At 40.4% G+C, this 27,423-nt stretch overlaps 1 protein-coding gene across 1 annotated transcript in view; it reads right to left on the bottom strand.

Annotated features, from left to right (window-relative positions):
• LOC106612267 (protocadherin-11 X-linked) overlaps nt 1–27,423 on the bottom strand; it is a 198,485-nt gene that overhangs the window by 130,924 nt on the left and 40,138 nt on the right. Inside the window, exon 3 of the mRNA XM_082955522.1 lies at nt 23,419–25,905. Coding sequence (XP_082811648.1) covers nt 23,419–25,905 — 2,487 coding nt within the window. The remainder of the gene's footprint in view (nt 1–23,418; nt 25,906–27,423) is intronic.

Genomic DNA, 27,423 nt, shown 5'->3' with positions numbered 1-27,423 from the left:
TGCTAGAAGGTATTTTATCATCTGTCACACCCCATACACGTTATTAATGAATGACCAGTGTTGGCATTCCTAGAAAAACCTAGAAATACAAAAGATTCCCCAACTGATTCCCAGACAGTGGTCGATGTGAAACACAGGGCAAACAAATGTGGTGACTCTAGACCTTAAATCCCATTCAGGTTCATCCAGGCTCCCGTTTTCACTCGCTGGCCTTTAGTTTCAGGTCACTGCCTCGAAGACAAAGTAGAGCAAAGTCATTATCTCAGTCACCCAGACAATACAATAAGGTCTCCGCTCGCAATTCTGCTCGCAATTCACTGAAGTGTTGTCCATTTCCTCAGGCTGACCCACCACATGTGCACACAAAGATCCTGGATGTGTGAAGTGGTAATCTATGCTGAGAAGTTCTACTGGAAGCCATGTGACCTACACCCTCCCACATCACACACGCTTATGTACACACACACACACATGCTAGCTAACTACCATCACCAACCCCCCCCCCCCCTGTTTCCATAGAGTTACATCACAACATTTACTCTAAACAGAAGAACAAAACAGAATGAGATAAACTAACCCTCATTTCATCTAATTTCTGTTTTGTTGATGTCTAATTTCACTTGGAATATAGAATATCTTGCTTTGCTCTACAGTGATGAGTAGAAAGACAGAATTCAGGTTCCATTTGCAGTTTCTTCACGTTGTAATTATACCAAATTGGCCTCTAATTTAGTTATTGGAAAGGGAGCTCTTAAAAATAAACTGGTTTTTGAAAGGAAACAGTTGCTTGTCTTGAAGGTGTTCAACTCTATCATAAATCATGGAACAAAAGGTGTATAAAAAATAAACATTAGGCCAGTAAAATGTAAATTAAAGACAAATTGTCTTTAACTGACTCTGAACGACCATTTGGCAAGTTACTACTACCGGTAGACACACGGCATAAGGATATGAAGTGATGTTAAAACCCTGGGTTCAAGAACAAGCCTGCTCACTCTTTTTTTGAAGACAGAACACACATACATTATTTTTGATAGCCAATGAATATCACACGTATTATTTAAAATTACTCTTGACAATATCCCTGACTATGTCTGTCTTACTGTTGTTACCTTACATCTTCCTCTCTGCTGGTCTTACTGCAGTAGAGGGTGGTATCCAGAGAGAAGAACTGGTTTGAGCTGGTTCTTCAGCTGGTTTGAGATCTATTGCCATTATCCACCGCTAATGACTCTGTAAACACATTGATCCTTGCAGACAGTTTGAAGTGTGTGCAACCAATGTCCACGTACAGCTCTGAAACGTGACAGGACTTTACAACCAGACAAAGACAAAGCTGTCCAATGCTCTAAGTTCAGAAGCCCTTAACATCCATCAATATATAGTATGTGTTGTATGATAGATATTTAGTCACTTTTCCAAGGCTATAGGACGGTACTTTAGCATCTACCAACAACATTTCATGTAGAACCTGTAACATTACAGGTGTAAGTTACTGCATTACAATTCTTCTGAATCTGCTATCAAATCACCACTCAGATATCTTTAAATATATTATCTTTGACAAGAACAGTGTATTTTGCAGTGGTAGAAAAAGTACCCAATTTTAAGCTGACATAGGGAATTGTTTTAAGATGGTCATAAAATTGATAATTTAGCTACTTGATTTCGAATTTTAGGACCCCTTTAGGTATCAAAAAAATATATAATAAAAAATATATATATATATTGATTATGGCCTTTACTACTATAGCCCATAGAAACACAATGAATAACACATTCATAAATGGCAAAAAGGACAGTAAAATAAATGATCATACGATATAAGGTTTTAAGGAGATGTAAAAAAAAAAAAAAATCAGGACATATTTATATTCGAGAAATTCTCCCCTTTCCATAGAGTTCAGACGATACAGACATTTTACGTGAGAAGACTGATTTTCGGGACGTCTCATGGTCTGACAGATATCGCTCTAGCTCTGTCACCTTTCACCGCAGATGCGGAAGTGCGACACTGGCGGATGAGGTGGAATGAGACGTATCGAATGCTAAAAAACATAATATCTCTAGTTTAAGCGGATGGTTTTAGATTGTAACTTAGATTGATGCACCGGTGTGTCAATCGATTCTAGGGGGCTTCATTGAAAATGACTCAAGTAAAAGTAAAATACTACTTGAGTAAAAGTCTAAAAGTATTTGGTTTTAAATATGCTTAAGTATTAAAAGTAAATGTAATTTCTAAAATATACTGCACTTAAGTTTAAAAAAGTTAAAGTATAAATCATTTCAAATTCCTTATACATGTATTAAGCAAACCAGATGGCACCATTTTCTTGTTTTCTCTATTTACGGATAGCCATGGACACGCTCTGACACACAGATATAATTTACAAACAAAGCCTTTGTGTTGAGAGAGTCCGCCAGATCAGAGGCAGTAGGGATGAGTAGGAATGTTCTTTGGATAAGTGCGTGAATTGGACCATTTTCCTGTCCTGCTAAGCATTCAAATGTACTTTTGAGTGTCAGGGAAAATGTATGGATTAAAATTGATATTATTTACTTTAAGAATGTAAACATTTTCAAAAAATATAAATAGTAAAGTAAAGATACCCCAAAAAATGACTTAAGTAGTACTTTAAAGTATTTAAACTTCAGTACTTTACACCACTCGTATGTTGAACTTACACACATCATTGGATGAATTCAATATACAATAGAGGCTGAGTATATTCCATGAAACCCATTAATAAAAATAAAAAACTATAATTTTAATCATTCTATAAAGAGTTACATGAAGAGCTGCTTTCTTTTCATTTTGTTTTTCAATTTAAAATCAAATTAGAAAACCATAATATCCAATTATAGTACACACCTGCATACAAAGACAGGGGAAAACATCAAAGGATCAAGCAACATGACTGTGTGTATAGATGTAAAGAATGCCTCAGTCATCCCACTTCTCTTGGCTCTAATTAGTCAATGCACTGATCTAATTAAGCAAATGCCTTTGTTGAAGGCGTCCAGGACTGACTGAGAAGATTGCCAGAAGCATAAGGTTAAGTGAGGTGGACTTAGGAAGACTTCATGGTTTATATTATAGCTAGACATGCTTATGCGCTTCATCCAATCACAGATATTGAATTATTCGATTCCCAAGAAGCAGCAGACTGTATTGTACAGTATATTGTGTATGAAATGAAACATGTTTATTACAATACTCAATATGGTAATTTATGGTTAAATCACTTAGGTGTTTTGACACCCACTGTGATTTAGGCTAATGCTTTATATTGTAATAGGGTAAGGCAGCTGGGGGTAACACACTTATGGCATGGGTTAAAATAAAGGGTTGGTTCTTCGAACAGGAACAAAAGAGTCCACTGACTTTAGCAGTCCTGAAGTGTTACAACTTCCTGAAGGAAACCCAGTGTTCGGGGCCCTATGGGCCCTGGTCAAAAGTAGTGTGCTAAAAAGAGAATAGGATTACATTTTGGACATCTGACTGAAGCACAGTTAATCCATAGAATGGTCAACACATTGAACAAGGGGATGGAGGGTTTAAAATCCCAAACTGAGATATCACTCCCGGGACCTGTTTTCACCGCAGGGGCTGGAATGTTCAGTCCTGGGATCTGTTCTCAATGCAGGTGATGTCCAGTCTTGGGTCCTGTTCTCACTATAGCGGGTGGGATGTCCAGTCTGCTGCGCCATGCAACAGAGGGTGTCTGATACGCGATGATTAGCACACTGGCCAGCTAATTTTAGTAGGGTTTGGAATTGGACTAATCAGGAACTAAGAGCCGGCATCCACTCTAAATCACCTTCTTTGCACATGCATAGAGATACTTTCAGGGTGGAAAAAAAGGCTGTCTGCAACCTCCCGATTATCCTCTGGAAAAGCCTCTAATCTGGCCGAAAGTCAAGCAGCAAAATAAACGACACTGATTATCATACATTTTTTCCTTATCCATCACAGTAGATAGATGAGGGAGGAGGAGAAGGAGGAGGAGAAGGAGGAGGAGGAGGAGGAAGAGGGGGTGTAAGAGGTGAGGAGGAGATGGAGGAGGAAGTTGTGAGGAGGAGGAAGAGAAGAAGTGGGAGGAGGAGGAGTAGAGGTGGAGGAGAAGGAGGAGGAATAGGAAGAGGTTTCGCCAGCTGGCCTGGCCCCTCCTAACCACCATCTGCTTTAACAAATGTTAAGGATGGACTAAATACCCCTGAGTCCTCTGTCTTAACCAGATTATCAGATATTCTAAGAAGGAGACTTGCCTCTTATCGTCTCCCAATCTCTTTTACAAAAGTAAATCAAGACTTGCTGTAGGGGATTACCAGGATTAGGGGCGACCACAGACAAGGTTCTCAGCTCTATGTCTTAAAGTCGCTGCCCTTCAGCCTGTCTCCCTTCTGCTTACTATCATCATCTAAAGACATGTAAAGCCTTCCATTCCGTGAATCCAGCTGGCCCATTGTTTCCTCTGTCCTTGAGTGAGTGTGGCGCCGCAGCAAATTATATTGTAGAGTGGCTGGTTAGTTAAGGAACTGGCGTCTTTTATTTAGATGGTGAAATCAAAGGTAACATTTACAGTAATGAGTTAATGAGTCTTATCTTCAGCACTCTATAATGTATCCATATTAGGACAGCCTCTGTTCCAACACATTAGAGTCATCTTTAAAAGCCTTGTCCACACATAGTGTTGGGACCCCAAGCATTCGAGCAAAGACAATACATTGCAGTCCAGAGATATATCTAACATGTTTACATGTTGTGTCAACCACCCAACCGTCATAGAGCATTAACCAATGAGGAGAGGACATTAAAAGCTTAATAAAGAGCAGTGATACTAGCAAGAGCAGTGTGCGGGTTTGTTCTTGTTTTTTCTCTGTTTAGAGCAGAGCTGCCAACTCTCACGTATTGGCCGTGTGACACATGCATTCAACCCTGTTCTCAGCCTCACACGTCACACCTCTTATACCTCACACATTGAAAAGTACTGCTTTCATTTTTTTTTTTCTCCATTGTATAGTCACCGTGTTAACTTTTCAACTGTGCTCCCAAATCGTTTTGAAAATGAAGAATTTGCGCCTGCAATTTAAAATCAAGAGCAGAACCTCTATCATTCTCCTGTCTTGCCACAGCCCTGTGAGCCACTGCACATTGAAGCATTATGATTGGTCTAGTTATGTAAGGGATCAAGGGGATTGGATGCGTGTTTTAAAGAAACGCCCCTCAAGATTTGAGTGGAGCTGAATGGAAGCGAGAACGTTCTCAGCTGAGTTTATTAAACTGTAAAAAGAGTAGCACTGTTTTATGTACTATGTTGTCAACACAATTAGGTGGATTTTTCTCCAGTCCGTATTGCAAAATGCAGCCTTTTGACAGCATGTTCTAAAGTCATTGTCGGCAACAACACAACTCTGTTGTTGTTATTCCCCTCACTGATTTTATTATTCCACTTATTCCCAATTTTGCCAGTGTAATCACATATTTGAAATCTGATATGCCTACTTGTGTCTATGAAAATGCATTATGAGGAGATGTATTTTTTTGCATTCGTTCATAGACTGTTTTAAATTAAGTCCGAAAAATAAGCATTGGCTAATACATTCTTCCGGAATCAAATATAATTTTTTTGGTACATTTTATTAATAGTGCACATTCTAGGCAACTCATAAATGCATCATGTGTTGTCTGTGTAGAGTAAGACGAGGTCAATGATCTTCAACTAGTAGGCATTAACCACCTGAATATTTATATTAATTAGATTTTTCTTGAAGGTTGGGTGATTTTTAGAAATTATTTGTTAGAATAAGAATATTTTCAAACACCCGGACGTTGGGAAACATAGCTCAGGGGTGGCCAACCCTCCTGGAGAGAAACCAGGATTTTCTTCCAGACCTATTTTTAAGAGTTCACCCAAATTACAAAATACTAAATGTTTTGTGTCCTTACCTTGAAATCAGTCTATGGACAAGGAGACTATGATTGGGTTACCAACTGGTGTAAAACATGAATATGTCCTGTACAGAGTCTTGGTATAGTGGTGACACTCCCTGGAACATAAACCCATACAACTTTCCACCTGAGAACAAGGATCAATCCTGGCTTCCAACTTTCCACCTGACAACAGGGATCAATCCCTGCTTATGACTTTCCACCTGACAACAGGGATAAATCCCGGCTTCCAACTTTCCACCTGACAACAGGGATCAATCCTGGCTTCCAACTTTCCACCTGACAGCAGGGATCAATCCCTGCTTCCAACTTTCCACCTGACAGCAGGGATCAATCCCTGCTTCCGACTTTCCACCTGACAACAGGGATCAATCCCGGCTTCCAACTTTCCACCTGACAACAGGGATCAATCCCTGCTTCTGACTTTCCACCTGAGAACAGGGATCAATCCCTGCTTCCGACTTTCCACCTGACAACAGGGATCAATCCCTGCTTCCGACTTTCCACCTGACAACAGGGATCAATCCCTGCTTCCTACCTTCCAACTGTTTCTAGCATTAGCCTGTCTCCCTACAGTATCTAATTACTGTCTGAATAAAGTGTCAAACTGCCTAAAAAAATATGTAGAAAAAAATATTAGCTTACTTAAAATGTCATCCCCCACAAATCCCAAAGTATCAAAGTCATCCAATTTTGAGTGTTCATTTAATGTTCAAAGCATACTGAATACACCTGACCTGTGGATTTTAATTAAAACAAATTCCACGCAGGTTATATGCCTAAGCCATGTCAAAATATGTAGAATTGCAGGAAATGTGTTTTAAAACAGTACAGTTTTTCCTCCCTCTAGGGGTTGTGCTGGGGGGGAAACGGAATTCACATAGCAAATCAAACTCCAAGCTTTCTTCAAAAGCTGGCAGCCCTGTTAGAGACTTCAGGACACTGTCTGCATGATAGATTGCTGACAGATTTCCCAGTGTACACCACTTCAAAGAGGATAAAATGAAGCAAGAATTTCAATGTAAACAACCCTGAGCTGCTCTTTTGCTCTGCCATTCCTTCAGATGCAGTAGGCTACAGTACCAGTCACCTGGCAGTTAATATGTGGCACAAAAGCACACAAAAAAAACGTTGTCCATAAAAAAAGCTCTCTAAATAAAATGTTGTGTTCCTCTTTCCTATAAACATGTATGTCTAAAACAGTTTCCTGTTGAAGATTAATGTTCAACCTCATGTTTAATGCGTTTAAGCAGAACATGGTTTCCCGTTTTCAAAGGAAAATCTTGTAAATCTTATTTATCCGTATGACAAGCTGAAATGACAAACATTGAGAAAAAGCAATCTAGGACTGACAAATTAGATTAAACCTTACAGCACCTAGGATGAGGTTACAGTGCACTGCGTCCTAGGCTTACAGTTATTAAGCCATTCCCAAAAAATGGCACAAGATACACGTGTATAACAAGAACACAATAACATAAATAAATTGTTGTTTCAAAAATAATTTCTATGTAGTTCTCTTCGAGATTATAACATCAGTGGTAAATGAATAAACCAAGACTTCCTACAATCCTCCACACACCAAAACAACCAGCTCATAAGAGTAGTCATTACAGTATATACATCCAATATAACCTGCAGTGCCTATATGTCTGCTTTAGATAATGATCAAACATGGAACAAACTGTTGTAACAGAAATCAATGCTGCTCAGATTCCTAACCATGGAAACACCTCATTTAATCGACAGAATTGTTTTTAATGAAAACAACAATCTCGGCTGTAGAAAACACTCCACGTCTTAGAGAGGCAGAGAGAGGGAACTCACTCCTCTCTGGCTTCGCCACTGATTTGATTGTTGTACACACACAAAAGGTAAGACGGCTGCAGCAATGGGGATGATTGAATTATTCAGTTTGGCAGAGATTTCGCAGCAATTGTGTGGAGTGCCTTGAGTGGAGAGAGAGAGAGAGAGAGACAAAGAAAGAGACAGAGACAGAGAAAGAGACAGAGACAGAGACAGAGAGAAAGAGACAGAGACAGAGAGAAAGAGACAGAGAGACAGAGAGAGAGACAGACAGAGAGAGCGTCCTCTTGTTTCCTGCTCCATTAGACAGCCACATGCATAAATAGCCCACTATAGACCGTCATTAGTGATGCAGTTTTATAGCCTGAGCACATCATTCTCAAGATCACAGTTACCACTCTGCTAATTTTCTCTATGCTCCTGACACCCCTAGAACAATGAAAGCTTTATGAGCAGAACAAAAAAAAACAGAAAGAGATTTACATTCACTACATCCAACTAACTATGTGTTGATGAAAAGCTGAGAAAAATGAGAAATTCAAGAAAACAAAGATAATTATCTACAAGTGTAATTGGGTTGAAAACTCTTTAAAATCAAAGAAAACTTGAAGCTGAGCCAGGGCTGGTCTGCAAACTATCCCTAGCCAGATGGACCGCTGACAGACAACACGATCTCATAGAAGATTATATGGGTCAATGTTAGTGTACATAAATATTGGTTTTGACTATTTATAGCAGCATCTCACTAATGTAATACTGATTTATGTGACTGATAATCAAATCAAAGCAAAACTTCACACACGTCAAATACAACAGGTGCAATTAAAAAACAACAATGCAATTTAAAATATATATATTTTTTTACTAAATAAACTAAAGTTAAAAAAAGTTACACAATAAAATAACAGTAACGAGGCTATATACAGGGGGTACCGGTACTGAGTCGATGTGCGGTGGTACAGGACATTTGATTAATTGTTCAGCAGTCTTATGGCTTGGGGGTAGAAGCTGATAAGGAGCCTTTTGGTCCTAGACTTGGCGCTCCAGTACCGCTTGCCGTGCAGTAGCATATGATTTGGGTGGCTGCAGTCTTTGACAATGTTTTCGGTCTTCCTCTGACACCGCCTAGTATATAGGTCCTGGATGGCAGGAAGCTTGGCCACAGTGATGTACTGGGCCGTACACATTACCCTCTGTATTGCCATACGGTCAGAGGCCGAGTAGTTGCCATACCAGGCGGTGATGCAACTGGTCAGGATGCTCTCAATGGTGAAGCTATATAACTTTTAGAGGATCTGGGGACCCATGCCAAATCTTTTCAGTCTCCTGAGGGGAAGTCCAGGATCCAGTTGCAGAGGGAGGTGTTGAATGCTGAGCTGTAATCAATGAACAGTCAATGAACAGCATTGTCACATAGGTGATCCTTTTTTTCCAGGTGGGAAAGGACAGTGGAGTGCAATAGAGATTGCGTCATCTGTGGATCTGTTGGGGCGGTATGGGAATTGGATTGGGTCTAGTGTGTCTGGGATGATGTTGTTGATGTGAGCCATGACTAGCCTTTCAAAGCACTTCATGGCTACAGACGGTAGTGATTTAGGCAGGTTACCTTGGTGTTCTTGGGCACGGGGACTATGGTGGTCTGCTTGAAACATGTAGGTATTACATACTTGGTCAGGGAGAGGTTGAAAATGTCAAATGTGTCACTTGCCAGTTGGTTAGTGCATGCTCTGAGTACATGTCCTGGTAGTTTGTGAATGTTGACCTGTTTAAAGGTCTTACTCACATTGGCAACGGAGAGTGTGATCACACAGTCGTCCAGAGCGTCTGGGGCAGCAGGTAGCCTAGCGGTTAGAGTGTTGGACTTGTAACTGAAAGGTTGAAAGGTCAAATCCCTGAGCTGACAAGGTAAAAAAAAAAAAAAAACTGTTGTTCTGCCCCTGAACAAGTCTGTGCCTAGGCTGTCATTAAAAATAAGAATATGTTCTTAACTGACTTGCCTAGTTAAATGAAAAAATTATCCATGCTTCAGTGTTGCTTGCCTAGAAGCATGCATAAGTAGCATTTAACCTGTCTGGAAGGCTTGCGTCATTCGGCAGTCGAGAGCTGGGTTTCCCTTTGTAGTCCGTAATAGTTTGCAAGCCCTGCCACAACATCCAACGAGTGTCACAGCCAGTGTAGTAGGATTCAATCTTAGATCCCTTTGTGACACTTTGCCTGTTTGATGGTTCGTCTGAGGGCTTATTTTAAGCATCCAGATTAGTGTCCCGCTCCTTGAAAGTGGCAGGTCTAGCCTTTAGCTCGGTGCGGATATTGCCTGTAATCCATGGCTTCTGGTTGGGATATGTACGTACGGTCACAGTGGGGACGATGTCGTCAATGCACTTACTGATGAAGCCGGTGAATGAGGTAGTATACTCCTCAATGCCATCGGATGAATTCCAGAACCTATTCCAGTCTGTGCTAGCAAAACAGTCCTATGGCTTAGTATCTGCATCACCTGACCATTTCCGTATTGAGCGAGTGATACTTCCTGCTTTAGTTTTTGCTTAGGGCGACAGGTAGCCTAGTGGTTAGAGCATTGGGCCAGTAACCAAAAGGTTGCTGGATAAAATCCCAGACCTGACAAGGTAAAAATCTGTCATTCTGCTCCTGAACAAGGCAGTTAACCCCCTGTTCCCTGGTAGGCCGTCATTGTTAATAACAATGTGTTCTTAACTGACTTGCCAACTAGGTTAAATTAAAAAAGTAATCAGGGGGAAAGAATTATGGTCAGAGTACGGGACATTACAAGGGTGCTTCCTACCGTTCTACGACAGATGCCGGGAGCTGACGCTGTCGTAGTCCATATGGGGTCAAATGACGTTCATAACAGCTAAAAATTAATTTTAAAGAACTGAAAAGTTCCAAAAAGCGGCCAATTATTTCAGGTCGTTGGGCCGTGGGTGTAAAAGATTCAGTAGGCTACTGGCATTACACACCTTGTTAAAAGATTACTGTAGCTCCAGGGAATAACTTTTATAGATAGCTTTACAAATGTTTACTTGCAGAGGACTACAGGGGTGAAGTAGTTACTCTTAGCAAACAAGTAGCAAAGTTACACAAGCTACTGGGGACCTACTTTGGAGAATCCACACCCATCTACTTTTTCTTTCTCACTACCCCAGTGGTGGATCTGGTGGAAGTGTCTCCGCTGTGTTGGCTCTCCACAGCCAACTGGCTGGCACTCTGCAGGGTTCTCTCCCTGAAGGGTTCTCCCCCTTCCCTGGAGAATGGAGTTAGTAGGATGTTCCTGGATTACTTGGGGGATGTTCCTGTTCTTAATCCTACCAACCAGCCAAGTCAAAAACTTCCACAGCGAGTAGACTCTGGCAATGGGGGCATCCTGTCTCGGAGCTCTATGGACATTTCCTCCGACCTCATGGCTTGGTTTTTGCTCTAACATGCACTGTCAACTGTGGAACCTTATACAGACAGGTGTGTGCCTTTCCAAATCATGTAAAATCAATTGAAGTTACCACAGGTGGACTCCAATTAAATTATAGAAACATCAAGGATGTTCAATGAAATCAGGATGCACCTGAGCTCAATTTTGAGTTTTATAGCAAAGGGTCTGACTATTTATGTAAATAAGGTATTTCTGTTTTTTATTTGTAATACATTTGCAAACATTTCTAAAAAAGCTGTTTTTGCTTTGTCATAATGGGGTATTGTGTGTAGAGAAAAAATAATATAAAAAAATATAATTTAATCATTTTTAGAATAAGGCTGTAATGTAACAATGTGGAAAAATGAAGGGGTCTGAATACCTTCCGAATGCACTGTATATATATTTGTTTGATATACCTTAAGGGGTCCTACAATTCTAAATCAAATATCTAAATAATCCATGGTATGACCATCTTAAAACAATTCCATATGTTAGCGTAATAGAAACCCTTTTAACCTCTGTCAAAAAAAGAAGACAAAACTGAACAAAAAGTTTGTCACCCAAAAAATATGTAACATCTGTACACTTGCATAATTAAGCTTTGGCACAATTCAATAAAATCTCTTGAAAAACATTTCATTATTAAATACTAATGCCACGAAACATAAGAAAGCTGAGGAATTACCATGCAATGTTGGTTGGTTCCCAATAAATGAACACTACCATTCAAAAGCCTTCCCTGTAGCTCAGTTGGTAGAGCATGGTGTTTGCAACGCCAGGGTTGTGGGTTCGATTACCACGGGGGGCCAGTACAAAAAAAACAATGTATGAAATGTATGCATTCACTACTGTAAGTCGCTCTGGATAAGAGCGTCTGCTAAATGACTAAAATGTTAAAAAAAAATGTAAAAAAAAGTTTGGGGTCATTTAGAAATGTCCTTGTTTTTGAAAGAAAAGCCAAAACAATTGTCCATTAAAATAACTTCAAATTGGTCAAAAATATGTTGTAAATGGCTATTGTAGCTGGAAAAAGCTGATTTTTAATGGAATATCTACACAGGCGTACAGAGGGCCATTACCAGCAACAATCACTCCTGTGTTCCAATGGCACGTTGTGTTAGCTAATCCAAGTTTATCATTTTAAAAGGCTAATTGGTCATTAGAAACACTTTTTCAATTATGTTAGCACAGCTGAAAACTGTTGTACTGATTAAAGAAGCAATAAAACTGTCCTTCTTAAGTCTAGGTGAGTATCTGGAGCATCAACATTTGTGTGTTCAATTACAGGCTCAAAATGGGCAGAAACAAAGACTTTCTTCTGAAACTCGTCAAATCTTGTTCTGAGAAATGAAGGCTATTCCATGTGAGAAATTGCCAAGAAAGTGAAGATCTCGTCCCATGCTGTGTACTACAGTACTCCCTTCACAGAACAGCGCAAACTGTCTCTAACCAGAATAGTGGGAGGCCCCGGTGCACAACTGAGCAAGAGGACAAGTACATTAGAGTGTCTAGTTTGAGAAACAGATGCCTCACAAGTCCTAAACTGGTAGCTTCATTAAATAGTACCCGCAAAACACCAGTCTCAACGTCAACAGTGAAGAGACGACTCCGGGATGCTTGCCTTCTAGGCAGAGTGTCTGTGTTAATTTGCCCATCTTAATCTTTTATTTTTATTGGCCAGTCTGAGATATGGCTTTTTCTTTGCAACTCTGCCTAGAAGGGCAGCATCCCGGACTTGCCTCTTCACTGTTGATGTTGAGACTGGTGTTTTGTGGGTACTATTTAATGAAGCTGCCAGTTTAGGACTTGTGAGGCGTCTGTTTCTCAAACTAGACACTCTAATGTACATGTCATCTTGCTCAGTTGTGCACCGAGGCCTTCCACTCCTCTTTCTATTCTGGTTAGAACCAGTTGTGCTGTTCTGTGAAGGGAGTACTACAGAGCGTTGTACGAGATCTTCAGTTTCTTGGCAATTTCTCACATGGAATAGCCTTCATTTTTCAGAACAAGAATAGACTGACAAGTTTCAGAAGAAAGTCTTTGTTTCTGCCCAGTTTGAGCCTGTAATTGAACCCACAAATGCTGATACTCCAGATACTCACCTAGTCTAAAGAAGGACAGTTTTATTGCTTATTTAATCAGTACAACAGTTTTCAGCTGTGCTAACATAATTGCAAAAGGGTTTTCTAATAATCAATTAGCCTTTAAAATTATAAACTTTGATTAGCTAACACAACGTGCCATTGGAACACAGGAGTGATGGTTGCTCATAATGGGCCTCTGTACGCCTATGTAGATATTCCATTAAATATCAGCCATTTCCAGCTACAATAGTCGTTTACAACATTAACAATGTCTACACTGTATTTCTGATCTATTTTATTTTATTTTAATGGACAAAAAAAAATGTTTTTCTTTCAAAAACAAGTACATTTCTAAGTGACCCCAAACTTTTGAACGGTAGTGTAGGTTTGCACCAGTTGTGTTAGTTCTCAGTGAGAAGCTAGCATTTAGCAAGTGATTTTCCAGGTTTACGTTAAGCTATTTATAGTAGTTTGACATTTGCATACCCTCTCTCTGTGAGGATGTGCATAGTCTACTGTAGTGATCCTCTTTTCACCAAGAACGTACTTCCCTCAAGGGAATTGATTAGCTTCACAGTTTTTGAAATATGAAGTAACTTTGATAAGCAATTAAATAGTTTCTTTTGCTTCTGTGTTTCATGTGTTTCTTTAGCCTTTCAAGTGCACTGTCAGATTTAAAACCTACAACGAGGCATAGTTTAGAGCTCTGGTTGGGTTCATAGTTTAGCTCTCTGGTTGGGTTCATAATTTAGAGCTCTGGTTGGGTTCATAGTTTAGATCTCTGGTTGGGTTCATAGTTTAGAACTCTGGTTGTGTTCATAGTTTAGAGCTCTGGTTGGGTTCATAGTTTAGAGTTCTGGTTGGGTTCATAGTTTAGAGCTCTGGTTGGGTTCATAGTTTAGAGCTCTGGTTGGGTTCATAGTTTAGAGCTCTGGTTGGGTTCATAGTTAAGAGCTCTGGTTGGGTTCATAGTTAAGATCTCTGGTTGGGTTCATAGTTAAGATCTCTGGTTGGGTTCATAGTTTAGAGCTCTGGTTGGGTTCATAGTTTAGAGCTCTGGTTGGGTTCATAGTTTAGATCTCTGGTTGGGTTCATAGTTAAGATCTCTGGTTGGGTTCATAGTTTAGAGTTCAGGTTGTGTTCATGCCTTGCAATTGAATTGGATTCTAACAGTATTATGTTATGGCAAACTATAACAGACGACATGGGATTCCTTATATATACAGTATATATATATGAATATTATTACATAGTTGTACTGTAGATGTGCACATCAAAAGTCGTATTTTTAGAAGATTTCCATCATAACTTCTATTTAAAACTGTTCCCAATGAAAGATGGATATCTAAACTGTTTCATCATTTCTTCCCTGTAGTCGATTTAGGCAGTTACATGAAAAACAACGTTTCATATTTTTTGCAATTTTTTTCCCTCAGGCTGAACTGATGAGCCAATTATTATTGTTTGTCCAACTAACCAATCCAGCAACGCAGCATTTGTGAAGGGCATGGCCCGACGTTGATCTAGACAGTACAATGTAGGATGACAATCTTACAAAAAAATTACAAATCATCGAATAGATGATTTCAAGGTTATTTTTAGTCTTAGTGGGCTTCTGTTATAGGTAGAGGAAATGCAGGGAAGATGGATAGACAGTATAATACAATGAAGAAAAAAAAGACAGACAGTATAATATAATGAAGGAAGGACAGACAGTATAATATAATGAAGGAAGGACAGACAGCATAATATAATGAAGGAACGACAGACAGTATAATATAATGAAGGAACGACAGACAGTATAATATAATTAAGGAAGGACAGATAGTATAATATAATGAAGGAACGACAGACAGTATAATATAATGAAGGACAGACAGTTTAATATAATGCAATGAGAAGGTCCAATGTCCTGATTAATAAGAAGAGTCATGGGAAATGTGCAATACAATGCAAAAAGACTTTAATAAATTCCAGAAGCTCACACATACATAAACAAAACATTTATATACAGTTTATCTTCACATAATTGGCAAATCAAAGTTAATTACAGAGTATGTAAGGAGCATATTGTACTTCACATTGAATAAAAGTAAGGTTGGAATTTCATAGTCATCTGTCTCCCTTACAGAAGATAAAAAGCTGTCTTCTCTCATGTATGCGTTTTTTCTCTTTTTCCCAAAGATCAGTTAAATCAAATGACAATTGCAGTGCTAAGATGCTCTGTATAGTTCACACTGCGGTTCTACTCAGTAGTAATACATTTGATACCGTAATTACATCCGGTACCTCCTCCAGAAACGATTTGGATCATTAGGAAGGTATCGTATATGTGCCACACATACTGTACATACAGCCTCGTCTACCAAAGCAGTCTCTTTATAAGACAACCCATTAAACATCATGACTATTAACAACAGTGATAACCCAACAAGCTGTTTATTGGTGTAGTATTGAAGATAGTAATTAAGATCAGGACATAACCACGATGAATGACTCCAAGTGTTTACACAATGCAGTAGAGGCATATATTTGTGTGGATATCAAACCAGAACCAAAAGGCGTGTAATATTGAAAGTGCATTGTAAAGATTCTTCTGTCTTCACATTATTGATGTTAATAAATTGAAACCTGCTGAATGTTGCTTGTACTACCACTACTCATTGTAGGTGTTCAATGTTTATCTCTCTTAATTTCACTTGGATAAATAATGCATTGATATAAATAAGTGCACAAAATCAAGTTTGTCTTTTTTTGTTGTTGCTTTAAACCAACCAAGTGGTATCAACGAACTGCCTGAGTTTTACCACTTGGAACCATCATTTGAAATACGTAATATTATATCTCACAGGTTAAATCGGCTCTGACTTGTGGGGATCTGTCTATCTGACTCTAGTACACTCAGGTTAAACCATGGTGCTCATCTGTGAATCTGTCTATCTGACTCTAGTACACTCAGGTTAAACCATGGTGCTCATCTGTGAATCTGTCTATCTGACTCTAGTACACTCAGGTTAAACCATGGTGCTCATCTGTGAATCTGTCTATCTGACTCTAGTACACTCAGGTTAAACCATGGTGCTCATCTGTGAATCTGTCTATCTGACTCTAGTACACTCAGGTTAAACCATGGTGCTCATCTGTGAATCTGTCTATCTGACTCTAGTACACTCAGGTTAAACCATGGTGCTCATCTGTGAATCTGTCTATCTGACTCTAGTACACTCAGGTTAAACCATGGTGCTCATCTGTTTAGTCCTACATAGAACAGCTTTTGATTATGAACAGAGCCTTTCGGGTCCCTTGTGATTGTGGCTTAGCTCAAAGTATTAAACTCATCCTCTCTATTATGAGGTACAATTCCCTACTGTCCTACGGTGGCAATCAGTAGACACGGTCCTCCTGGTCCTGGTAAATCACCACAATGTGGTGTTCCAGTCCAGTGGGCCATGCATATTAACACCTGCCACACTCTTCACTACTAACACTAACTGTGGCACTGTAAGTGTATGGGACAAACCGAGGCGATCATTGACATAAAGGTACATGGTGACATGGGCAAAACAGTCACACACGTAGACCCATTAGCAGTAGGCCCATTTGCAGTAGACCCATCAGCAGTAGACCCATCAGCAGTAGGCCCATCAGCAGTAGGCCCATCAGCAGTAGACCCATCAGCAATAGGCCCATCAGCAGTAGACCCATTTGCAGTAGGCCCATTAGCAGTAGGCCCATTAGCAGTAGGCCCATTAGCAGTAGAACCGATTTGCAGTAGGCCCACCAGCAGTAGGCCCATCAGCAGTAGACCCATTTGCAGTAGGCCCATTTACAGTAGGTCTAGCTTGCGGCATTATACAGCCTTCCCTGTAGCTCAGTTGGTAGAGCATGGTGTTTGCAACACCAGGGTTGTGGGTTCGATTCCCACGGGGGGCCAGCACAGAAAAAAAAAAAATGTATGAAATTGTATGAAATGTATGCATTCACTACTGTAAGTCGCTCTGGATAAGAGCGTCTGCTAAATGACTAAAATGTAAATGTAAAAATGTATACATTGCCAGTCAGTATATCCACGAGCAAGCCCAAAAATAGCAAATTCAATGGATTATAAAGCAAGGGGAAGGAAAAAAAACATAAAAACAGACACCAGGAAGGTCAAATTTGAGTCAAACAAGGAAAAAACAACTTAACAACAGACACCAGGTATGTAAACTTTAGTCAAACAAGGAAAAAAACGAAATAACAACAGACACCAGGTATGTAAACTTTAGTCAAACAAGGAAAAAAACAAAAGAACAACAGACACCAGGTATGCAAACTTTAGTCAAACAAGGAAAAAAACAAAAGAACAACAGACACCAGGTATGCAAACTTTAGTCAAACAAGGAAAAAAACAAAAGAACAACAGACACCAGGTATGCAAACTTTAGTCAAACAAGGAAAAAAACAAAAGAACAACAGACACCAGGTATGTAAACAGAATCAATAAATATAAACATAGTCAACTCTGTGATAAATATACATAAATACATATAAACATATACTTTACAGAATAAAGTACAGAAGAGATATTCATTGTATTTGTACTGTATGTTTTTTATACATGGGGTGGGTCATATCGTGAGTCATCGTCTAGGAGATAGATATAACAAGAGATACTGTAAATGGTGGCTTTCTATAAAGTATTTCAAACCTCCTACAGGATTCACAAGGAGAGTTTTGTCAAGTTTCAGGCAGGCAACAATGTGTCTTAATTTCTGTGAAAATGTATTCAAATTCTACTTTTTTTTTGGGGCAAACAAAAAATAAAATAAACCAAATTAACATATTCCTTTTTTTTTTGTTGGTTGGTGTTTTGAGGCTGTAGAGACTGTATAGTATGAGATTCACCTCTTCATCTGTGCCTTCCTCCCTCTCTCTCTCCCTCTCTCTTTCTCTCTCTAGGTACTGGCAGCTAGAGATTGATTTTTATCCTGTGGCAGCGAGTTGTACCTGAGCCACAGAGTGTGTCATAGAGTGGTGGTTTCAGTACCGTCTCCTGTAATATAGAGAGACAGACAGATATAGAGAGATTGAAGTTACAATATAATCCAGCTCTTAGAAATCTAATCTGTAGTAGCTGTTAAACTCTAGTACACTCGAACAGTGAATACAAAAAAAATCTCTAGATCATTTGTATTCAATAAGAGAGAGAAAAAAAGCATTCTTCAAGGTACAGCTGACAATCAGGTATGATTTCCTTGGCAGATGAAGTCCTTGAAGAATACTACATGAGAGCATAAGTTTGTGCATTTTACTGTGATTATCAGAGCATGCAATTCTCTCCAATAGATTTAGCTCCAAATGTGTAATTACATCCACCACCCTACTGCAACACTTCGTTTAACCCTGAAAACAACATTTTGTCTCGTACTTTAGTCCTTACTCTGGCACCCTTCAGTAGGTCTTCTGATAGGTACAGGTCTGACTTTCACTAGGTCTGCCCCAAAACTACAAAAGACACATCTGCCGATATCTGAATCATCATGTTGAATCTGACCTTGTGCTGCTGCTTACATTAGGCCTACCTATAGTATGCATATTGATTATAGAAGCAAACGCCTAAATCAGCTGCTAAAAGGTGATACAACAGACCTCCCCCCGTCTCGTCCGTCCGCCCATCCCCCATCTACTGTCTACTGGCATCACAAGTCATTACAGCAGCTTGGTTAGAAGTTTGGGAAATTTTCCATCATTTTTACAACCCTATCCTTATTAAAAAAAATAATAATCTGATTTTTTTTTTTTTAACACAAGTTCCAAAAACACGTTTTCATGTGATTCTCTACATGTGACAACATGTACAGAAACATGTGTAAACATAAAACGACACATTCCAGAAAAACATGTAAAATCATGTGATTTTCTACATGTCCTATATTATGTGGTTTTTCTGTAAGGGCTAGCAATACCACTTAGCTAGAGTGACTGTTTTAGGTAATATATTGTAAATTACAACAACAACATAATCACATCTGCCATCCTTTCAAATGTTCATGTTCTGAGATCATGTCAAATGGTAATATCTATGTACAGTATGTTAAGTATGAATATGTTAATGGCCCTGCTAGCTAAGAAAACACACAAACCACAGGAGGGTTTGGTCTGACATCAACAACTGACCTGGTATGCACTATGGCCCTGTGGAATATGGGACAAACAAAAGAGCATATTGGCCTCTTTGCTGTTGCATATTCATGCCCGTGTCTGAGATCACTCAGCCAGCCAGGGAGGTTGCTCACTTGATCTGCCACAACTAAAGCACAGATGGAGACAGAGGTTTCCCACACGTCACCGGGGGGATTGACCTCTAAAACTACCGGCTGAGAACAGGGAGATAGACAGAGATAAAAGAAAAGGAAGGAAGATATGAGGGAGGGAATTAAAAGAGAGAAGGGAAGCTAGGGGAGAGGAAAAGAGGCTATGGTGCACTGAGCAGCATTGGCTCTCACCAAACAAAGCTCTTAGGATATTAAGATACCATATGGTGCCATAAATATGTAGTCTCTGAAGTATTTTTGACAAGCTTCCCTCTTTAGCGCCTACATCTGTAAGTCCTCTTAAACATTCATCTGACCTTCATTGGTAAGTCTCCTGTGTCTCCTATTAGGATTCAATGTGTGCTGTTATATCCTTTATCCTCTAGCTGCTTTAGGTAAAAGGTCAATGGAAGAGGCACGTAAAATCACTGTCTTTCACTTTCATGAACAAATAAAAACATCACAATCTGCTTTATCCTGTATTTTGGACTTTTTGTATTACAGGTTTATGCTCAGGGAGATTGAGTGGTGTCAACTTGCCATATGCTGCTTTTGTTAAGGCCAGGCTGACTTGAATGGATCACAACTGTGAATTCCACACTCGACAAAACATTTTCATTTCATGAGATAAATAAAAACATGAATGTTAATATTCTGGGGAGCATTAGAGAATTTATCTGAAATGTATCAATGTTAAAAAAGGAATCTATTGGAGCGAGAGTTTACAGACATGTCAAAACTAGGAAGTTGTAGCCAGTATTGTCAGTCATTGGCTGTCAGAGGTCCAATAATATTAAAGACCTAGTAACTGCCAATGATATTTAGGTATTGTTATGTTTGTTCCTTGTTTATTGACAAACCGGGGCGTAGGTCTAACTACTTTTAATGAACATATACTTCAGCTAGAAAACTCCTTATTTAGCCACATAGCCTGCTGGGTAATGTAGTCTAAATGTTATTAACACATAACAAACAGGTATACCTGATATAATCTTATTAATCCTAAAGGACATTGACTTCTTTCCTCTTTTATCTATTATCCTCTCCCGAAACCAAATTACAGAGATTTTTTTTAATCATATTGTATTATGAGTGATTAACCCTTTTATTCATTTAATTAACCTTTTGAGCTCTAGATTCTCACCAGACCTTGATTTACTTCACGTATAGGCTTTGAATAAGCAACACTTAACTGTCACATCTAATGCCAACAGGGAGGCCCCTACTTTTCAAACACTTCAGGTGACAGGAGATTAGAAATAGAGATAATAGATATACCATCATCCTGACATCTCTAAGGTGGTGCTGGTCTTTCAGTTTGAACAGCGCTGTCCCATTTTACACCAAAAGCATGTGTTTGACAGAATCTGACCAATTATTATGACCAATAATTACCCCATAAGAAACAAAAAAAAGTGATTAGACTCAAAATGCCTGACCAATATTTCCCCATAAGAAACAGATAATGATTCAATTCAACTCGCAAAGCCTTTTTCAGATTAGCAAGCCCTAAAATACACGAGATGAAATATAATGATTGAACAGCTGATTCGACACATTACAAGGACGGAGGAGAATGGTGATTTAATCATGAATTCATTCAGATTAGCTTAAAGGAGAAGTATTTCTCAGTGACATGGAATATATGAAATACACCATTAATACTGCCCCCCCCCCCCCCCCCGGCCAACATTACATTTTTTTTATCTGAATTTATCCGAATTTTTACCAAAACATTGGGTAAATATTTGTGCATATTTCAGGGGGTCTTTTAGTGCAGGGCATAACCAGTATGAGTGCAAAGCCATTCTGACAACTTGACAGGGAGCGTTACAAACAACAAGTGTTCCTGTGCTGGCTATGCAAATAGGCTTACGGATAATGTACCATGGGCAGTGTTGCTTTTAAATGGGTTTTAAATAAAAGATTGGTGAGGGAAATGAATATCTTCTCTGTGTGGGTGTCTCTTTAAATCACCATGTACACACCTCATCAGTGGATAGACAGTCATTTGTAAGAACTATGCTACAAGGGATTGAAAATGATAGACAGTAATCTGTAAACACTATGCTACAAGGGATTGAAAATGATAGACAGTAATCTGTAAGAACGGAAAAGCTTCAAGAGGGCAACAAGGCAACCCCCCCCCCCCCCCCCCAAAAAAAAAAAAGAATCTGTGCAATTCTGTGAAGATTGACAAGTACAAAATTCAAGAATGTTACACGGCATCAAATAAAATCCATAAAAGATGTATGATAAAACTGCACCAGAATGTGTTATTTTAGATATGAACAAAAATCATGAAAATCAAAAGACAAAAAAACGAAACATAAAATAAACTACAAAGTAATCCCCGCATTTATAATCAAATCTATCGTACTGTATGAATGAATCCCATGCTATGACCATTAATACCGTTTCTCTACCACACCATAACGACTACCAATGATGAACCCTAACCTATATTAATACTGTCTCTCTACCACACCATAACGACTACCAATGATGAACCCTAACCTATATTAATACTGTCTCTCTACCACACCATAACGACTACCAATGATGAACCCTAACCTACATTACAACACCAACCACCTGCTTTAAAAAAGATCTGGCAAGCTCAGTGATTAAAGATTCTAATGAATTGGTTAAATGGGACTCAGCAACCATCTTTTACTGACTCTATCTAGCTACCCCCTCCTCCTATTGGTCCTAAGCCCTCGTCTAGCTACCCCCTCCTCCTATTGGTCCTAAGCCCTCGTCTAGCTAACTTCTGTTTCTATTGGTCCCAAGACCCTTTCTAGCTATCTCCTCTTTCTATTGGTCCCAAGCCTCCATCTTTACCTTGATCTTATTTACCCACCATACTGTCTCCACTCCATAGAGCTTCACCCCGCTCTGCTCCGCCTCACTCTGCTCTGCTCCGTCCCGCTCTGCTCTCCTCTGCCATATTGTCTGCCCTCAGCAAGGCCACCTCTCCTCACCTCCCTGGCCTTCATTTATTTATTAGGGCACTTCGCATTTGGTATATCTCTTAGGGAATCATAAGCCTCAGACCAGACACTAGCATTCAAATGCTTTTTGCTTTGCTCTACTCCTCATGCTGACAAAGCCTTCAGAGCCTCCATAGTCAAGACACCACTTAATATCTCCAGCACGCAACTGAAATCTGGGATTATTTAATGAGGTCTTATTATTCTGTAGTGGAAACTCTTGTGGGATACGTTTCCTACTATTTCAGGGGAAAGTGAACAGCTGATTGAAGCCAAATCAAACACTCTATGTTTGGTTTTCTCTGTCTGTCAGACATGCTAGTTTTTTTTCAGGTGTGTCAATCAAAAAAGCTTAGCGCTGCTTTAATCCGTTGGTCCTCAGCAAATACACCTGGGTAGAGTTCAATTAGTAGCATGGCCGACTTGATTCTCAAGCATGCTATTACTCTGCCACCAGCCTTCTCACTTAAGATTCTAATTTAAGACTAGTTCCCACCATTCCACTGCCACCATTATACTTTAAAGTGGAACATTAACACAAATAAGGTTAAAGGGTTTTATAGACATATAATACAAGATGGCAAAGGGACGTATAATCTGTCTTTCTGGGAAGTAAAGATAACTTCATTCAAATGAAATCTTCTTGGCCAAACTTCAGTTCTCTCCTTCCTCTCTGAGGTATTCTTCCTCAATATTCAATGCTGATGACATTAATGCACATGTGACTTTTTGTGAGGTTCAATCTCCTAGCTCCCTCCCGCTGCCACCCATCACCCTCCATCTTATCAACAAAGGGATAGTGGTACGGGGAGTGGGAGTGGGAACAATAGGTAGCTTTAGAAAATAAGTTATGAATTACCTGTCTGGTGTGGATTTGCCCAGGAGTCTTGAATCCCCCCTGACAGCTGCACTCTGAGACCGAGTACGGGTCTGAGCTGGTGGAGGAGCACTTGGAGTGCGAGTCACAGCCCACCACAAACGTGTTGTCTAGCGGGAGCTCCTGAATCACGTGGTGTTTATTGGGCGCCATCGGGGTCTCTGGTTTGATTTGGAAGGTTGGCTGGGGGGAAGCAGACTTGTAATGCTTGGCCAAGTCTGGGCTGTCAGGTTTGAAGGTGGTCGGCGTAGTGGCCCAGTTGTATTTCCCCATGGTCTGCTCATCTAGCTCCACAGGCAGGTCCAGGGTTCCATTAATGTGCTCCTGGCTGGGATCATCAGGCTTGGATTCTTCTATGCTGACAAAGTTCAAGAGGAGGCTCTTTGGAGATCTCTTCTTTTTCTTCTTTTTCTTTTTGATTTGACGGTTCTCCTGGTTGGGCGACACCCACTCGCCGCTCTGCTTGCCCTTCTGCACCACTTTGTGTCTGGGCGTCTGACGGCAGCGCACCAAGGCCGTCACGAAGATGACTAAGATGACTGTCATAGTCCCAGCTATAATAGCGATGACAACAATCACGTATCCGTTGGCTTGGGGTGTGACCTCACTGTCTCCCACGTTACGATCCAATGGAGTCTCCAAGCTCTTACGTAGCTGCTCTTGAATGAATGTAGCGTTGGATACAGTCTCGTTAATGAACAGGTGAATGAGGGCGATTGCGTGTAAGGACTCTGGCTGACCCAGGTCTTTGACTTTCACCACTAGCCTGTGTAAACCCTGATCGGCTGAGACTATCTTCTCCTGCAGAGTTATATTACCAGTTGTTTTGTCTATGGCAAACAGTCCTCTTGGTGATCCCCCAATGAAACTGTACTGCAGCTCAGCATTCATGCCAGTGTCATTGTCTATAGCGAACACTCTGGTGACCACAGACCCAGGGCTGGTGGTAGACTGGACCAGATCGTAAGAGTAGTTGGACGAGGGAATAACAAAAATGGGTCGATTGTCATTGACATCCACAACATTTATGGTGACCTTGGCGTATGAAGTGCTGGGTGGTTGCCCTCCGTCTATAGCCTTCACCATAAAAGTGTATGAGCTTTGCTGCTCTCTATCAAATGTGATGTTGGGTTTGATCACACCGGTCTGGGGATCAATAATGAAATTGTCTTTCCCGTTCAGAATGGACAGTGTTATGACAGAGTTGTCACCTGCGTCAGAATCTGTGACGGTGATCAGACCCACGGTCCCGTACAGAGGCAGGTTCTCAGGCACGTAGAAGTTATACTCAGGATGGGTGAAAGCTGGGCTGTTGTCGTTGAGGTCCTGCACTATCAACCTCACTGTGACATTGCTCTGCAGGGAAGTAGACCCATTGTCCCTTGCCATGACAGTGAACGAATACTTCTCCTGCTTCTCTCTATCCAGGCGTTTGCCAACGGAGAGGATTCCTGACCGTCGATCTATGTTAAACCCATCAGGAGCGTCAGGGCCAAGAGAATAAATAATCTCCGCATTATGTCCGCTGTCTGCATCCATGGCACTGATCTTTATGAGCTGCGTGGATGGATCATTGTTTTCTGGTATGGACAGCTGAATCTCAGGCTGAGGGAAGATGGGAGCGTTGTCATTCTCATCCTTAATTTTAATTAAAACCATCGCTGAAGTGTTCAAAGGAGGCTTCCCCGAATCCGACGCCACTATCTTAATTGCATATTCCCTGGTTGTTTCGTAATCTAGGGGGGCCGCAGTCTCCAGCAGGAACTGGTCATTAAATACTGGCTTTAACCTGAAAGGAACATCGTGGTCAGTATAACAAGTCACTTTTCCGTTCAGATCAGCGTCCTTGTCCGTCACTGTAATTAGGGCTATTTTTGTGTTGAGAGGAGCGTTCTCTGACAGTAGAACCGTTCCATTTACAAGGTTCATTATGTACCGAGTGTCTATGGACGGAACGTTGTCATTAATGTCCGTTACGTTGACGATAACAGCAGCTCTGGATGGGGTGGAGCTACCGTCGCTGGCTAGGACGATGAGTTTGTGGACTGGGGTGGATTCCCGGTCTAAAGGCTGCTTGACAGTGATCAGCCCGGTGGTGCTGTCTATGGCAAAATGCCTCTTGGTGGATGAGGAGATCTGATTAGAGAAGGAGAAGTGGATCTGGGCGTTGGAGCCGAGGTCTGTGTCTGTGGCGTGGAGCTGGGTGACGGAGGTTCCTATGGGGGCATTCTCGGGGATGGTCACCTCCACCTCACTGTCCTTGAAGACCGGTCGATTGTCATTGACGTCGGAGATGGTGACCTGGAGGATGGCCGTGCTGGACTTGGGTGGCGTTCCTCCGTCCTCCACCTTGATCTTCATGACGAAGGTGTCCTTCTGCTCGCGGTCCAGGCTCTGCTGGACAATCAGCTGAGGCCATCTGTCTCCCTCTGGGGTCTCGATGATGTCCAGGCCAAACTCACTCACACTCTGTAGAGACAAGGAGATAACGAAGAACACAGATAATTAGTGAGTTTCAGTCATATGTTACTGGACTACATGAAACTACTGTGCTGCGCTGTACATCCTGGAGCATGTTACTAATTGCTTTGTTATTCATCAGTGTGGGGACGTATGCATTCATAGCCTGATTTCTGGGGATTTCACATGCACTTCACCTAAAACATTACTATCTTTTATGACATGTTATACAGTGCTATAGCCTACAATTGGTCATGTAAACTGTCACTAGACTCACACAGCTGGTTTCATTGTCCAAACTTAACACAAATAAGCTGTAGTTTGTTTTAGCTTCAACAGATGTTTGTTCTCATTGCAGCAAAACACGTTGTGAAAGTTCTTTAATGTTCTCAAAATATTTGCTTTAAGACTAAATCCAGGGGAAAAGATCCACATATTACCGAAATACTGTTGGATGCTGAGAGCGAGGTAAACCGTTATTTCACTAACCAAAAAAGGTTAGCGCTTCTTTATGTTATAAACAAGAAACTAACAGATGGAATCTGCACATATAGTATAATGTTTTAGCCCCCCTGCCTTCCACAGCGAAACTGCTTTGACACAAATTTGATTCAATTTTATCTTACTATCTTGCGTCTACTTTGGAATTGAGGAGACAGCTCACAAAATGTCAAGTTCATATGTGAGAGAGACAGTTGAAAGTGAAGCCACAGAGATAAGCTTTATGTATTAAAGGGACAGAGAGACTCCACATTAAACAGACTTTCACCCAAGGGGTGCTAAACCAGTAGGCCACAGTAAAGCCTGATGAAAATGAAAACAAATGCATGTAATCCCCATGAGAAACTGACTCTGACTGTTCAAAGTAATTGCCTTCCCCCCCAAAAATGTATCACTATTATTTATGATTACAGATCAGCTATGTGGTAAAGATGGGTCCTGGCATATTTGCAATCGTTTTGATTTAGAGAGGGAGAGGGAGAGGGAGAGGGAGAGGGAGAGGGAGAGGGAGAGGGAGAGAGAGAGAGAAATCCTAGAACCTAAATGAGACACATGCATTTTAAGAAACAAAGAGGGTCTTTGAAGGTCTTTCAGTCAGAAGCAGTTTAATGCTAAAACAAGAAAAAAACATCGTCTTTAAAGAGATAAGCTTCATGCTGTACATAATGTTGTAAGAGATTACTCTGTCTAGGCACAGCTATGAAACGAGATGAAGATACATACATTCTGACTGTGAAAGGTACAATTTAGACCAAATGTGTTCATTTGACAACACAGTAGGTTTAGAACCAGAATCCTTCCTGTACCAATATAGCAAGGACCATGGCAGAGGGCAAAAGGCCAATACTATGTCCTGGTAGCTGCAGCATAGACATGTTGTACAGGGTTGTTGTTGGTGATGGGGGTTCACTTGCTGTGAATGTTGTCACCAGTCTGAACCACTGCCAAGTGACAGAAGTCCTTCCAGAAACCAAAGCAGCACTAACTGAATGAGGATTGTCAATTTATCGAGACTTGACATACATC

This window comes from Salmo salar, chromosome 09 (genome assembly GCF_965601325.2).
Source record: "Salmo salar chromosome 09, fSalSal1, whole genome shotgun sequence".
NCBI classification, from domain to species: domain Eukaryota; kingdom Metazoa; phylum Chordata; class Actinopteri; order Salmoniformes; family Salmonidae; genus Salmo; species Salmo salar.
Note: the sequence above shows the minus strand (reverse complement) of the source record. Positions and strands in the feature narration are given on the sequence as shown.